The 16,610-nt window shown below is 37.2% G+C and overlaps 1 protein-coding gene and 1 long non-coding RNA gene across 3 annotated transcripts in view; one reads left to right on the plus strand and one right to left on the minus strand.

The window, feature by feature from the left end:
• Window positions 1-16,610, minus strand: part of LOC133616606 (uncharacterized) — a 136,821-nt gene that overhangs the window by 69,788 nt on the left and 50,423 nt on the right. The window lies entirely within an intron of this gene.
• Window positions 1-16,610, plus strand: part of adcyap1r1b (adenylate cyclase activating polypeptide 1b (pituitary) receptor type I) — a 69,303-nt gene that overhangs the window by 15,853 nt on the left and 36,840 nt on the right. Inside the window, exon 2 of the mRNA XM_061976077.2 lies at window positions 5,371-5,494. Within this exon, the coding sequence (XP_061832061.1) occupies window positions 5,402-5,494 (93 nt within the window). The 5' untranslated portion in view covers window positions 5,371-5,401. The remainder of the gene's footprint in view (window positions 1-5,370; window positions 5,495-16,610) is intronic.

Genomic DNA, 16,610 nt, shown 5'->3' on the forward strand with positions numbered 1-16,610 from the left:
CTCCTAAAGAGTTTGGTTCTCCTAAAAAGTTTGGTTCTCCTAAAAAGTTTTGTTCTTCTAAAGAGTTTGGTTTTCCTAAAGAGGTTGGTTCTCCTAAAAGGTATGGTTCTCCAAAAGAGTTTGGTTCTCCCAAAAAGTTTTGTTCTCCTAAAGAGTTGTGTTCTTCTAAAAAGTTTGGTTCTCCTACAGAGTTTTGTTCTCCTCAAAAGTTTGGTTCTCATAAGGAGTTTGGTTCTTCTAAAAAGTGTGGTTCTCCTAAAGAGTTTTGTTCTTCTAAATAGTTTTGTTCTCTTAAAAAGTTTGGTTCTCCAAAAGAGTTTTTTCTCCTAAAGAGTTTTGTTCTCTCAATAGTTTTGTTCTCTTAAAAAGTTTGGTCCTCCAAAAGAGTTTTTTCTCCTAAAGAGTTTGGTCCTCCTAAAGAGTTTTGTTTGCATACAAGTTTTGTTCTCCTAAAAAGTTTGGTTGTCCTAAAGAGTTTTGTTCTCCTAAAGAGTATGTTTTCTTATAAAATGTTGGATTCTCCTAGAGTTTGGTTCTCCTAAAGAGTTTGGTTCTCCTAAAAAGTTTTGTTCTCCTAAAAAGTTTTGTTCTTCTAAAGAGTTTGGTTTTCCTAAAGAGGTTGGTTCTCCTAAAAGGTATGGTTCTCCAAAAGAGTTTGGTTCTCCCAAAAAGTTTTGTTTACCTAAAAAGTTTGGTTCTCCTAAAGAGTTTTGTTTGCATAAAAGTTTTGTTCTCCTAAAACGTTTGATTGTCCTAAGAGTTTTGTTCTCCTAAATAGTTTAGTTTTTCTAAAATGTTTGATTCTTCTAGAGTTTGGTTCTCTGAAAATGTTTGGTTCTCCTAAAGAGTTTTGTTTGCATACAAGCTTTGTTCTCCTAAAAAGTTTGGTTGTCCTAAATGGTTTTGTTCTCCAAAAATGTGTTGTTTTCCTAAAGAGTATGTTTTTTTAATAAAATGTTGGATTCTCCTAAAGAGTTTGGTTCTCCTAAAGAGTTTGGTTCTCCTAAAAAGTTTTGTTCTTCTAAAGAGTTTGGTTTTCCTAAACAGTTTTGTTCTCCTAAAATGTATGGTTGTCTTAAAGAGCTCAGTTCCCCTAAAGGTTTATGTTCTCCTGAAGGATTTGGTATTCCAAAAGAGTTTTGTTGTCCTAAAAAGTTTTTTTTCTCCTAAAAGTTTGGTCCTCCTAAAGAGTTTTGTTCTCCTAAAGAGTTTCGTTTTCCTAAAGAGTTTGGTTCTCCTAAAATGTATGGTTCTCCAAAAGAGTTTGGTTCTCCCAAAAAGTTTTGTTTACCTAAAAAGTTTGGTTCTCCTAAAGAGTTGTTTGCATAAAAGTTTTGTTCTCCTAAAAAGTTTGGTTGTCCTAAAGAGTTTTGTTCTCCTAAAGAGTATGTTTTCTTATAAAATGTTGGATTCTCCTAGAGTTTGGTTCTCCTAAAGAGTTTGGTTCTCCTAAAAAGTTTTGTTCTCCTAAAAAGTTTTGTTCTTCTAAAGAGTTTGGTTTTCCTAAAGAGGTTGGTTCTCCTAAAAGGTATGGTTCTCCAAAAGAGTTTGGTTCTCCCAAAAAGTTTTGTTTACCTAAAAAGTTTGGTTCTCCTAAAGAGTTTTGTTTGCATAAAAGTTTTGTTCTCCTAAAACGTTTGATTGTCCTAAGAGTTTTGTTCTCCTAAATAGTTTAGTTTTTCTAAAATGTTTGATTCTTCTAGAGTTTGGTTCTCTGAAAATGTTTGGTTCTCCTAAAGAGTTTTGTTTGCATACAAGCTTTGTTCTCCTAAAAAGTTTGGTTGTCCTAAATGGTTTTGTTCTCCAAAAATGTGTTGTTTTCCTAAAGAGTATGTTTTTTTAATAAAATGTTGGATTCTCCTAAAGAGTTTGGTTCTCCTAAAGAGTTTGGTTCTCCTAAAAAGTTTTGTTCTTCTAAAGAGTTTGGTTTTCCTAAACAGTTTTGTTCTCCTAAAATGTATGGTTGTCTTAAAGAGCTCAGTTCCCCTAAAGGTTTATGTTCTCCTGAAGGATTTGGTATTCCAAAAGAGTTTTGTTGTCCTAAAAAGTTTTTTTTCTCCTAAAAGTTTGGTCCTCCTAAAGAGTTTTGTTCTCCTAAAGAGTTTCGTTTTCCTAAAGAGTTTGGTTCTCCTAAAATGTATGGTTCTCCAAAAGAGTTTGGTTCTCCCAAAAAGTTTTGTTTACCTAAAAAGTTTGGTTCTCCTAAAGAGTTGTTTGCATAAAAGTTTTGTTCTCCTAAAACGTTTGATTGTCCTAAGAGTTTTGTTCTCCTGAATAGTTTAGTTTTTCTAAAATGTTTGATTCTCCTAAAGAGATTGGTTCTCTGAAAATGTTTGGTTCTCCTAAATAGTTTTGTTCTCCTAAAGAGTTTTGTTTGCATACAAGTTTTGCTCTCCTAAAAAGTTTGGTTGTCCTAAAGAGTTTTGTTCTCCAAAAAAGTTTTGTTCTCCTAAAGAGTATGTTTTTTTTAAATAAAATGTTGGATTCTCCTAAAGAGTTTGGTTCTCCTAAAGAGTTTGGTTTTCCTAAAAAGTTTGGTTTTCCTAAAAAGTTTGGTTCTCCTAAAAAGTTTTGTTCTTCTTAAGAGTTTGGTTTTCCTAAACAGTTTGGTTCTCCTAAAATGTATGGTTGTCTTAAAGAGCTCAGTTCCCCTAAAGCTTTATGTTCTCCTGAAGGATTTGGTATTCCTAAAGATTTTTGTTGTCCTAAAAAGGTTTTTTTCTCCTAAAAGTTTGGTCCTCCTAAAGTGTTTTGTTCTCCTAAAGAGTTTCGTTTTTCTAAAGTTTGGTCCTCCTAAAACCAAAAGAGTTTGGTTCTCCCAAAACCAAAAGAGTTTGGTTCTGCCAAAAAGTTTTGTTTACCTAAAAAGTTTGGTTCTCCTAAAGAGTTTGGTTCTCCCAAAGAGTTTTGTTTGCATAAAAGTTTTGTTCTCCTATAACGTTTGGTTGTTCTAAGAGTTTTGTTCTCCTAAATAGTTTAGTTTTTCTAAAATGTTTGATTCTCCTAAAGAGTTTGGTTCTCTGAAAATGTTTGGTTCTCCTAAAGAGTTTGGTTCTCTGAAAATGTTTGGTTCTCCTAAAGAGTTTGGTTCTCCTAAAGAGTTTGGTTCTCCTAAAGAGTTTGGTTGTCTTAAACAGTTCGGTTGTCTTAAAATATTATGTTCTCCTGAAGGGTTTGGTTCTCCTAAAGAGTTTTGTTTACCACAAAAAGATATGATTCTCCTAAAGAGATTGGTTCTCCCAAAGAGTTTTGTTTTCCTAAAGTGTGATTCTCCTAAAGAGTTGTGTTCTCCTAAAATGTTTAGTTGTCTTAAAGAGCTCAGTTCCCCTAAAGATTTACGTTCTCCTGAAGAGTTTGGTTCTCCTGAAAAGTTTTGTTTTTCTAAAGAGTTTGGTTCTCCTAAAGAGTTGTGTTTTCCTAAAATGCATAGTTGTCTTAAAGAGCTCAGTTCCCCTAAATATTGGTTCTCCTAAAAAGTTTAGTTACCTAAAGGGTTTGGTTCTCCTAAAGAGTTTTGTTGTACTAAAACGTGTGGTTCTACTGAAGAGTTTGGTTCTCCTAAAAAGTTTGGTTCTCCCAGAGATGTCTGGTTCTCCCAAAGTGTATGGTTCTCCTAAAATGTATGGTTGTCTTGAAGAGCTCAGTTCCCCTAAAGGTTTATGTTCTCCTGAAGGGTTTGGTTCTCCTAAAGGGTTTGGTTTTCCAAAAGAGAGTTTGGTTCTTCTGAAGGTTTTGGTTCCCATGACGAGTTAGGCTCTCATAAAGAATTTAGTTCTCCTGAAGAGTTTGGTTCTGTGTAGGGGTTTGGTTCTCCAAAATGGTTTAGTTGTCATGAAGGGTTTGGTTGTCCTAAAATGTATGGTTGTTTTGAAGCAGTGCTTCTCAATTATTTTCTGTTTTGCCCCCCCTGAGAAGAAGAATATATTTTGCCCCCCCCACTCTCCACCGTGACTATAAATAGTATCATTTGTCTACACGTGACCCCCCCCCCGCCCCCTGGCCCACGCACCACGCCCCCTAAGGGGGGCCCACCCCACTATTTGGGATAGACTGTCTTAAAGACTTCAGTTCTCCTCAAGTATTATGTTCTCCTGAAGGGTTTGGTTCTCCCAAAGTGTTTGGTTTTCCTGAAGGGGTAGGCTTTACTGAAAGGGTTTGATCCTCTTAAAAGGGTTTAGTTCTTTTAAATTATTTAGTGCTCCTAAAGGGTTTGGTTCTCCTAAAGGGTTGAGTTCACCTTTGTGATTTAGTTCTCCTGAAGGGTTTGGTTCATCTACAGTTTGGTTCTCCTAATGTGTTTGGTTCTTCCAATGGGTTTGGCTCTCCTAAAGCATTCTGTTTTCCTTAAGGGTTTGGCTTTACTGAAAGGGTTTGGTTCTCTTAAAGGGTTTAGTTCCTCTAAATGATTTAGTTCTCCTAAAGGGTTTGGTTCATCTAGAATTTGGTTCTCCTAAAGAGTTTGGTTCTCCTAAAGGGTTTAGTTCACCTACATGATTTAGTTCTACTGTAGGGTTTGGTTCATCTAGAGTTTGGTTCTTCTAAGGAGTTTGTTTCTCTCAAAGAGTTACGTTCTCCTAATGGGTTTGGTTCTTCATAAGGGTTTGGTTGACCTGAAGAGTTTGGTTCTCTTAAAGTGTTTGGTTTTTCTGAAGGGTTTGTTCTCCTAAACGGTTTGGTTCTCCTAATGGGTTTGGTTTTCCAAAAGAGACTTTGGTTCTTCTGAAGGTTTAAGTTCTCAGGAAGAGTTAGGCTCTCATAAAGAATTTAGTTCACCTGAAGAGTTTGGTTCTCTGTCAGTGTTTGGTTCTCCTAAAAGGTTCAGTTGTCTTGAAGGTTTTGGTTCTCCTAAATACCAAATACCGCTGCTATTTGGAATGCAACAAAGTGAACCGATCCACATGTTTGACTTGAACTGCTCTACTTCTTTGTTTTACAGTTGTTACATCTATTTTACATCTTAACTTATCTTTGCTTGTATTCATATGTGTACCTAACCTCTGTTCTTATTGTGTTTGGTTCTCGAGGTTTTGGTTTCCCCCATGGGATTTGCTACTTTGGTCTGCTGGAACAACTCCAGCGTTTCATCGTTTTTTTGTTGCAGCTTTCATGTTGACATTTTACTTCCTAGTTTTTACTAGCTTAACTGTTCCTCGGGCTCTGGTAGCTAAGACCAACTGGATTTGTTGTTCCTCATCACATATTCTGATCCTGTCTTTTTGTTCTTGTTCCTTATTGTCATCATGTCTTGTTTTTGTCATTCGATCAGTCAATCAGACTTTGGGAAGATGTCAGAGAAGAAATTATAGACTGTAAACATTTTCAGCTTCAACTTAACGTTTTCTTTCTTCCACAATTTCTGGTCTGGTTCAGATCCCGAGGTGAGCTGACCTTAGTCCTCGTCATGCCGAGAAGGAAACTCCCGGAAAAGAATCCCAGAATGTTGCCTGCTCACTTCAGCCTGATGTTCTTCACCTCCTTACTCCTCTTGATACTGGTAAGAACTTTATTATTACTCTAATTTTGATGATGTATTGTTATTATTGTCATACTCTCCTATTTTTATCATATCTAGTTGCAGTATTACTACAACTTTTACTACATTATGAGGGTGTAGTACTCAGTCTAACAGTTGTACAGCTGTAGTAGTAGAGCTGGGAGTTACAAACAAATACAACCATGTATATACAGTATATGTATATATATATACACATACATATTGTCTAAATACATGTATATTTAGACAATAGTTATTAGTTATATATAGTCATACATCAGTTTCTTGTAATTGCAGTACTTGTAGTAGTGGACTTGTAGTTACTTTCTATGTAGTTTTAGCACTATTAGTAGTGTACCTGTAGTTCCTTGTATTCGTAGTAATTGTAGTAGTGTACTTGCTGTTGCCTGTAGTAATGTACTTGTAGTTTCATTGTAGTAGTGTACATGTTATTTCTTGTACTTGCAGTAGTCTACTTGTCATTTTGTGTACTTGTAGTACTTGCGGTAGTCGGGTTGTAGTTTCCTGTCGTTTTAGCGCCTGTCGTGGTGTACTTATAGTTTCTTGTAGTATTTGAAGTAGCCTACTTGCAGTTTTCTTGTAGTAGTGTTCTTATTTTAGTTGTAATGTTATAGTTGTAGTAATTGTAGTAGTGTACTCGTGGTGTCTTGTAGTTGTAGTACTTATAGTAGTGGGCTTGTAGTTTGTCGTCGTCGTAGTTCTTGTAGTAGTGTACTCTTAGTTTGTCGTAGTTCTTGTAGTAGTGTACTTGTGGTTTATTGTCGTAGCACTTGTAGCAGTGTTCATGTAGTTTTTTATAGTTTTAGTACTTATAGTAGTGCGCTTGTAGTTTGTTGTCGTAGTTCTTGCAATAGTGTACTTGCAGTTTGTCGTAGTTCTTCTAGTAGTGTACTTGTAGTTGTAGCACTTGTAGCAGTGTACCTGTAGTTTCTTGTAGTTGTAGTAATTGTAGTAGTGCGCTTGTAGTTTGTTGTTGTAGTTCTTGTAGTAGTGTATTTGTAGTTTCTTGTAGTTGTAGCACTTGTAGCAGTGTACCTGTAGTTTCTTGTAGTTTTAGTACTCCTGGTGGTGTCTTTTGTAGTTGTAGTACTTATAGTAGTGTACTTGTAGTTTTTATGTAGTCACTGTATAGCACCTGTAGTAGTGTGTATTTGTAGTTTATTGTTGGTAGTTTTAGTATTTGCAGTAATTTACTTGTAGTTTCTGGTAGTTGTAGCAATTGTAGTAGTGCGCTTGTAGTTTGTTGTTGTAGTTCTTGTAGTAGTGTATTTGTAGTTTCTTATAGTTGTAGCACTTGTAGCAGTGTACCTGTAGTTTCTTGTAGTTTTAGTACTCCTGGTGGTGTCTTTTGTAGTTGTAGTACTTATAGTAGTGTACTTGTAGTTTTTATGTAGTCACTGTATAGCACCTGTAGTAGTGTGTATTTGTAGTTTATTGTTGGTAGTTTTAGTATTTGCAGTAATTTACTTGTAGTTTCTTGTAGTTGTAGCAATTGTATTATTGTACTTGTAGTTTTTATGTAGTTATTGTACTTGTAGTAGTGTACTTGTAGTTTATTGTAGTTACGGTACTTGTAGTAATGCACTTGTAATTTATTGTAGTAGTGCACTTGGAGTTTCTTGTAGTTGTAGTTCTTGTAGTAGTGCACTTGGAGTTTCTTGTTGTAATACTTGTAGTGGTGTGCTTGTAGTTTCGGTACTTGTAGTTTTAGTATTTGTAGTAATTTACTTGTAGTTTCTTGTAGTTGTAGCAATTGTACTTGTAGTTTTTATGTAGTTATAGTACTTGTGGTAGTGTACTTGTTGTTATGGTACTTGTAGTCATGCACTTGTAATTTATTGTAGTTGTCGTACTTGTAGTAGTGCACTTGTAGTTTATTGTAATTATGGTACTTGTAGTAATGTACTTGTAATGTATTGTACTTGTAGTAGTGCACTTGGGAGTTTCTTGTAGTTGTAGTTCTTGTAGTAGTGCACTTGGAGTTTCTTGTCTTAGTACTTGTTGTCGTGTGCTTGTAGTTTCGGTACTTTTAGTTTTAGTATTTGTAGTAATTTACTTGTAGTTTCTTGTAGTTGTAGCAATTGTACTTGTAGTTTTTATGTAGTTATAGTACTTGTAGTAGTGTACTTGTAGTTATGGTACTTGTAGTCGTGCACTTGTAATTTATTGTAGTTGTCGTACTTGTAGTTTATTGTAATTATGGTACTTGTAGTAATGTACTTGTAATGTATTGTAGTTGTCGTACTTGTAGTAGTGCATTTGGGAGTTTCTTGTAGTTGTAGTTCTTGTAGTAGTGCACTTGGAGTTTCTTGTCTTAGTACTTGTTGTCGTGTGCTTGTAGTTTCGGTACTTTGTAGTAATTTACTTGTAGTTTCTTGTAGTTGTAGCAATTGTACTTGTAGTTTTTATGTAGTTATAGTACTTGTGGTAGTGTACTTGTAGTTATGGTACTTTTAGTCGTGCACTTGTAATTTATTGTAGTTGTCGTACTTGTAGTAGTGCACTTGGAGTTTCTTGTAGTTGTAGCACTTGTAGCAGTGTACCTGTAGTTTCTTGTAGTTTTAGTACCGGTACTCCTAGTGGTGTACTTGTAGTCTTTTGTAGTTGTAGTAATTATAGTAGTGTACTTGCAGTTGTTATGTAGTTACTGTATAGTACCTGTAGTAGTATGTACTTGTAGTTTGTTGTTGTTGTAGTTCTTGTAGTAGTGCACTTGTAGTGTATTGTAATTCAATTGTTTTTATTGATTATTTTATTGAAGACAAGCTGCTTGAGGGGTAAAGGAGTAAAGTGTTGAACGTTTAGAGACTTACTAAGCAGTCTTCTTTGCTGCCTAATGTTCTGTGACTAATTGAATCAAATCTGTCATAATTTTGTCACATCTAATTAGGTCACAGACATCACCATGACTGTGTATAGTCAATACTGTACGTATAGATGTGTGTCAAGGGTGCTAGTGTTACACATTCTGTACAGCGCATCCGGAAAGTATTCGCTGCGCTTCACTTTTTCTGCATATTTATCACAGCCTTATTCGGAAATGGAAAAAAAATAAATTTTTTGTCCTCAAAATTCTATCAACAACACCCCATATTGACAATGTGAAAAGTAGTTTGAGGAAATTTGGCAAACGTATTAAAAATGAAAAACTAAGAAATCCCATTTAGTATTCACAGCCTTTGCTATGAAGCTCAACAGTCAGTTCAACTGATCATCCTTGAGATGTTCCTACAGTCTAATTCAGGGGTCGGCAACCTTTACCAGTCAAAGAGCCATTTTGACCAGTTTCGCTAATTATAGAAAACAATGGGAGCCGCAAAATTTTTTTTTAACTTTAAATGAAATAGTTTTCTTTTTGCTTTGTGCTATGTGTAAACCAGGGGTCTCAGACACGCTGCCCACACCTTTATGTGGAATTTGAAAGCTGGTGCGGCAAGCGGGTTTTAAATGAATGGCGCTTGTCAGCGTCATGCGTGCCGTGATGGTACAGCATATAGCACCCACTACAACCAGCGTGCCTGATCAGCCACACGTTGTTGGGTGTTTCCGCTTGCTTACGTAGGTGACAGCAAGGCATACTTGCTCAACAACCACACAGGTTACACTGACGGTGGCGGTATAAAAAAAAACTATAACACTCTTACTAATAATACGCCACACTGTGAACCCACACCAAACAAGAACGACAAACACATTTCGGGAGAACATCTGCACCGTAACACAACATAAACACAACCGTACAAATACCCAGAATCCCATGCAGCCCTAACTCTTCCGGGATACATTATACACCCCCGCTACCAAACCCCGCCCACCTGGGACATGACTTGGAAAGGCACAGTTTATATATAGAAGGTCCCAGACATGACAGTGCATGGCAGAGCACAAACCAAGAGTGAAATCGAAGGAATTGTCTGTAGACCCCCCCCAAGACAGCATTGTCTCGAGGCACACATCTGGGGAAGGGTACAGATAAATATATTCTGCCTTGAAGGTCTCAATGAGCACAGGGGCCTCCATCACCCGTAAATGGAAAAAGTTTGAGACCACCAGGATTCGTCCTAGAGCAGGGGTCGGCAACCTTTACCACTCAAAGAGCCATTTTGACCCGTTTCCACAAATTACAGAAAACAATGGGGGCCACAAAACTCTTTTGAAATTTAAAATGAAATAACGCTACATACAAAGTTTTTTTTTGCTTTGTGCTATGTATAAACCAGGGGTCTCAGACACGCGGCCCGCACCTTAATATGAAAATGTAATGTTAGTGCGGCCCGCGAGTTTTATATGAATGGCGCTTGACAGCATCACACTTGCCAACCCTCCCAATTTTTCCGGTAGACTCCCAAATTTCAGGGCAACTATTCTCTCGAATGTATGCTGATTTTCACCCAAACAACAATAACAAGGGCGTGCCGTGATGTCACTACCTTTAGCGCCCTCTACGGCCTGAACAAACAGTGTGCCAGCCCAGTTACATGTTATATGAGGCTTCTGCAGACAGACACGAGTGACTGCAAGGCATACTTAGTCAACAGCCATACAGATCACACTGAGGGTGGCGATATAAACAACTTTAACACTCTTACTAATATGCGCCACACTGTGAACCCACACCAAACAAGAATGACAAACACATTTCGGGAGAACATCCACACCGTAACACAACAGAACAAATACCCAGAATCCCATGCATCCCTAACTCTTCCGGGCTACTTTATACACCCCCGCTACCACCAAAGCCCGCCACCCCAACCCTGCCCCCCCCCACACATCAACTACACCCCCCGCCCCCCACCCCTCGTGCGTAGATAGAGGTGGGCGGGGTTGTATGTAATGTAGCCAGGAAGAGTTAGGGATGCATGGGATTCTGGGTATTTGTTCTGTTGTGTTTATGTTGTGTTACGGTGTGGATGTTCTCCCGAAATGTGTTTGTCATTCTTGTTTGGTGTGGGTTCACAGTGTGGCGCATATTAATAAGAGTGATATAGTTGTTTATACGGCCACCGTCAGTGTGATCTGTATGGCTGTTGAACAAGTATGCCTTGCTGTCACTTAGTGTGTGAGCAGTCGCCGCATACAAAATGCGACTTAGGTGAAAAAGCGGACGCGACGACAGGTTGTAGAGGACGCAAAATGCAGTGCCATCACGGCACGCCCTCAATTTTGTTGTCCGGGTGAAAATCGGATGAAAAATGTTTGCCCCGGGAGAGGCAGTGAAATCCGGAAGTCTCCCGGAAAAATCGTGAGGGTTGGCAAGAATGCAGCTGAGCCGCATCAGAGTGGTCAAAGAGCCGCATGCGGCTCCGGAGCCGCGGGTTGCCGACCCCTGTCCTAGAGCTAAACCGTCTAAAGCAGGGGTGTCAAACTGAAATACAGAGTGGGCCAAAATTTAAAGCTGAACAAAGCCGCGGGCCAAGGTTGAACAAATTAACCTTTTAATAGGGACCCAAACAAGTTTTGAATTGAATATTGAACAAGCAAGGCTTATATAACTTTATAGTGACATGCAAAATCCAGTTTCAAATAATAATAATAATAATCAAAAAATATCAATGGCAGATCAAGTAACATTTTAATAAAAATGTAATGCCTCTTTTCTATTTGCAGCCTTCTGAGGTAAATATCAAAATAAACTTTTTCCACAGGCTAATAATACATTTGAAAATAAAATAACAATAATGAATGAATCAAACATTCAAGCACAGCCTTATTCCGAAATGGAAAAAAATAATAATTTTGTCCTCAAAATTCTATCAACAACACCCCATATTGACAATGTGAAAAGTAGTTTGAGGAAATTTGGCAAATGTGTTAAAAATGAAAAACTAAGAAATCCCATTTAGTATTCACAGCCTTTGCTATGAAGTAGAAAGAGAAAGTGCATGAATAAATCATTAATTATTGCTCAGTTTGCTACACTGATTTGCTTTAACACTGAATACGGAACAAAAGCAACGCTTATATAACTTAATAGTGCAAAATCAATTTTCAAAAAACAAACGAAAAAACATCAATGGTATAGTACAGGGGTCGGCAACCCAAAATGTTGAAAGAGCCATATTGGACCAAAAATACAAAAACAAATCTGTCTGGAGCCGCAAAAAATTAAAAGCCATATTACATACAGATAGTGTGTCATGAGATATACATTTAATTAAGAGGACTTAAAGGATACTAAATGAGCTCAAATATAGCTACAAATGAGGCATAATGATGCAATATGTACATATAGCTAGCCTAAATAGCATGTTAGCATCGATTAGCTTGCAGTGACCAAATATGTCCGATTAGCACTCCACACAAGTCAATAACATCAACAAAACTCACCTTTGTGCATTCATGCACAACCTTAAAAGTTTGGTGGACAAAATGAGACAGAAAAAGAAGTGGTATAAAACACGTCCTAGAACGTCGGAGAAAGTTATACATGTAAACAAACTAAGGTGAGTTCAAGGACCGCCAAAATTAGTAGGACAAAACGGCGCTCACCAAATACTCGAATCAGTGAAGCTGACAGTGTGCTTTATAACAATTAGGGAGGTTTGTGTCATGTTTGTCCTCCTACAGAAACCATATTAAAACAAAAAAATATATTTTTTTCCTCTCATCTTTTTCCATTTTTCATACATTTTTTAAAAAGCTCCAGAGAGCCACTAGGGCGGCGCTAAAGAGCCGCATGCGGCTCTAGAGCCGCGGGTTGCCGACCCCTGGTATAGTAAATAAAATGTAAATAAATAATTGAATGCCTCTTTTCTATTTGCAGCCTTCTGAGGTAAATATCAACATTAACTTGGTGGGCGGGGACGGGGTTTGGTGGTAGCGGGGCTGTATATTGTAGCTTCCCGGAAGAGTTAGTGCTGCAAGGGGTTCTGGGTATTTGTTCTGTTGTGTTTATGTTGTGTTACGGTGCGGATGTTCTCCCAAAGTGTGTTTGTCATTCTTGTTTGGTGTGGGGTTCACAGTGTGGCGCATATTTGTAACAGTGTTAAAGTTGTTTATACGGCCACCCTCAGTGTGACCTGTATTCACTTGTGTGTAAACGCCGCATATAGTATGTGACTGGGCCGGCACGCTGTTTGTATGGAGGAAAAGCGGAGGTGACGACAGGTTGTAGAGGACGTTGAAGGCAGTGCCTTTAAGGCGCGCCGCCAATAATGTTTTGCCGGGTGGAAATCGGGAGAAATTCGGGAGAATGGTTGCCCCGGGAAATTTTCGGGAGGGGCACTGAAATTCGGGAGTCTCCTGGGAAAATTGGGAGGGTTGGCAAGTATGAGTATAAGCGGTGAATGCGGTGTTACGCTGCTGTATAATACCGGCGGGCCAGCTCTAATGTTAATTTGATAGTGCCTCCAGGGCCAAATTAAATTACACGCTGGGCCAAATTTGGCCCGCGGGCCAGAGTTTGACACCCATGGTCTAAAGCAGGGGTGCTCACACTTTTTCTGCAGGCGAGCTACTTTTCAATTGATCAAGTCGTGGGGATCTACCTCATTCATATATATAATTTACATTTACTTATTTATGAAATATATGTTTTTGTTAACAAGTGTTTAATGATAATGCAAGCATTTTTAACACATATAGTTAATATTGTTAAAAAATTAAAGGTGTTTAATGATAATACAAGCATGTTTAATACATATAGTTAATATTGTTAACAAGTTAAATGTGTTTAATGATAATACAAGCATGTTTAACACATAGTTAATATTGTTAAAAAATTAAAGGTGTTTAATGATAATACAAGAATGTTTAATACATATAGGTAATATTGTTAACAAGTTAAAGGTGTTTAATGATAATACAAGCATGTTTAACACATATAGTTAATATTGTTAAAAAATTAAAGGTGTTTAATGATAATACAAGCATGTTTAATACATATAGCTAATATTGTTAACAAGTTAAAGGTGTTTAATGATAATACAAGCATGTTTAACACATATAGTTAATATTGTTAAAAAATTAAAGGTGTTTAATGATAATACAATAATTTTTAATACATATAGTTAATATTGTTAACTTAAAGGTGTTTAAAGATAATACAAGCATGTTTAACACATATAGTTAATATTGTTAATAAGTTAAAGGTGTTTAAAGATAATACAAGCATGTTTAACACATATAGATTCCTTTCTTTCATGAAGACAAGAATAAAAGTTGGTGTATTACCTGATTCTGATGACTTGCATTGATAGGAATCAGACAGTGGTGCTGATAATGTCCGCATTTTCGAATGGAGGAGAAAAAAAAGTCCTCCTTTCTGTCCAATACCACATGAAAGTGGTTAGTTTTTGGCATCTTATTTGTCCAGCTTCCGTACTCCTTTGTATGCACTTTACAAGAAACACATTGTCGGCAAACTCCGTAGCTTGCTAGCTTGTGCACGCCAGCTTTCCGAGACTCTTATTTTGTTAGCGCAACTGTGCAACTGTGCAGTCGGTCTTTGGAGTTTTGACGACAGGTACGGCGCCAGTCTGTTGAAATAAAGTGTTTCTCGCCTTCCAGTCGGTAATTTTAATGAGCTGGCAGCAGCCAGCGTCATCTCAGAAGACCCTCGGGTGCCGTGAATGTCAATCAAGTGACGAAAGTGACGTCATAGTGAAGATTTATGATCGCTCATTTTTAGGACTATTTTTTTAATGCCTGGCTGACACACCCTCCACGATCGACCTGTAGCTCGCGATCGACGTAATGAGCACCCCTGGTATAAAGTCATCCATCCCTCCGGTGTAGCATGGTGGTGGCCGCATCATGCTGTGGGGATGGTTTTCAGGGGCAGGAACTGGTAGACGAGTCAGGATAGAGGGAAAGATGAACGCAGTAATGTACAGAGCTCCAATCCAACCTGATGGAGCTTGAGAGGTGCTTCAAAGGGGAATGGGCGAAACTACCCAAAGATAGGTGTGCCAAGCTTGTGGCATTGTATTCAAAAATATTTGAGGTTGTAATTGCTACCAAAGGCTGTGAATACTTATGTACATGCGATTTCTTACTTTTTTATATTTAATACAACGTTTTTTTTCACATCGTCTCTATGGGGTATTGTGTGTAGAATTTTGAGGACAAAATGAATGTATTCCATTTTGGAATAAAGCTGTAACACAACAAAATGTGGAAAAAGTGAAGCGCTGTGAATACTTTCTGGATGCACTGTATAGGTATTAGGGTTGTACACTATACCGTTATTAGTATAGTACCGCGATACTAATGAATCATATTCGGTACTATACCGCCTCAAAAAAGTACCGGTCCCCCAACCCCTCTACCCCGTTTACCAGCAAAGGAGCATGTTCGGCAGCGCACAATCACGGAGTACTTGCAAGCAGACACAGTGTGTGGACAGAAAAGGGAGAACGGACGCATTTTGGCTTAAAAACTAAAGATAAAGGTGAAGTTATAACACTGAAACGCCCTCAGGAAGAGGTGCTTCTAAATCACTAATCCTCGTCTCCATGGCAACAAATAAAGTACATTTCTTACAAGTATCATCCCTGCAGGACGAGGAATAGCTAAACATGCTTCACTACACACCCTAGCTCACCAGCGTCAAAATGTAAACAAACGCCATTGGTGGATCTACACCTGACATCCACTGTAATGATACCAAGTACAGGAGCGTATCTGGTCGATATTACTATGATTACATCGATATTTTTTGGCATCACGACATCTTCTTTCGTTTTTTTAAAATTTATATCATGTTTATAAACTCAAGAAATATGTCCCTGGACACATGAGGACTTTGAATATGACCAATGTATGATCCTGTAACTACTTGGTACCTAAATTTGTGTTATCATCCAAAACTAATGCAAAGCATCCATAAAACAGAAGAATAAGTGATTATTACATTTTAACAGAAGTGTAGATAGAACATGTTAAAAGAGAAAGTAAGCAGATATTAACAGTAAATGAACAAGTAGATTAATAATTCATTTTCTACCACTTTTCCTTAATAATTTTGGCAAAATAATAGAATGGAAAATGACACAGTATGTTACTGCATATGTCAGCAGACTAAATTAAGAGCCTTTGTTTGTTTACTTACTACTAAAAGACAAGTTTTCTTGTATGTTCACTATTTTATTTAAGTACAAACTTGTAATAAGAAACATATGTTTAAAGTGCAGTAATATTTTTTGTTAAAATAAAGCCAATAATGCCATTTTTTGTGGTCCCCTTTATTTAGAAAAGTATCGAAAAGTACCAAAAAATACATATTTTGGTACTGGTACCAAAATATTTGTATCGGGACAACACTAATAGATATAAAGTAGTTATCATACTTGTGGAAAAAATAGCCTTGATATGACTCGTACATCATTTTTATGTTACATTAATTTTTTTTTCCAGTTCATCCATCCATCCATTTTATACCGCTTGTCCCTTTTGGGGTCGCGGGGGGTGCTGGAGCCTATCTCAGCTGCATTCGGGCAGTTTCAGTTTATTTGGAACATGCATACGATACAATGTAGTGCAGTGGTTCTCAACCTTTTTTCAGTGATGTACCCCCTGTGAATTTTTTTTTTAATTCAAGTACCCCCTAATCAGAGCAAAGCATTTTTGGTTGAAAAAAAGAGATAAAGAAGTAAAATACAGCACTATGTCATCAGTTTCTGATTTATTAAATTTCATAACAGTGCAAAATATTGCTCATTTGTAGTGGTCTTTCTTGAACTATTTGGAAAAAAAGATAGGTTTTTATTAGAGATGTCCGATAATATCGGCCTGCCGATATTATCGGACGATAAATGCGTTAAAATGTAATATCGGAAATTATTGGTATCGGGTTTTTTTTATTATCGGTATCGTTTTTATTTTTTTTATTTTATTTTTTTTATTAAATCAACATAAAAACACACAAGATACACTTACAATTAGTGCACTAACCCAAAAAACTCCCTCCCCCATTTACACTCATTCACACAAAAGGGTTGTTTCTTTCTGTTATTAATATTCTGGTTCCTACATTATATATCAATATATATCAATACAGTCTGCAAGGGATACAGTCCGTAAGCACACATGATTGTGCGTGCTGCTGGTCCACTAATAGTACTAACCTTTAACAGTTAATTTTACTCATTTT

Source organism: Nerophis lumbriciformis, linkage group LG14 (genome assembly GCF_033978685.3).
Source record: "Nerophis lumbriciformis linkage group LG14, RoL_Nlum_v2.1, whole genome shotgun sequence".
NCBI lineage: Eukaryota > Metazoa > Chordata > Actinopteri > Syngnathiformes > Syngnathidae > Nerophis > Nerophis lumbriciformis.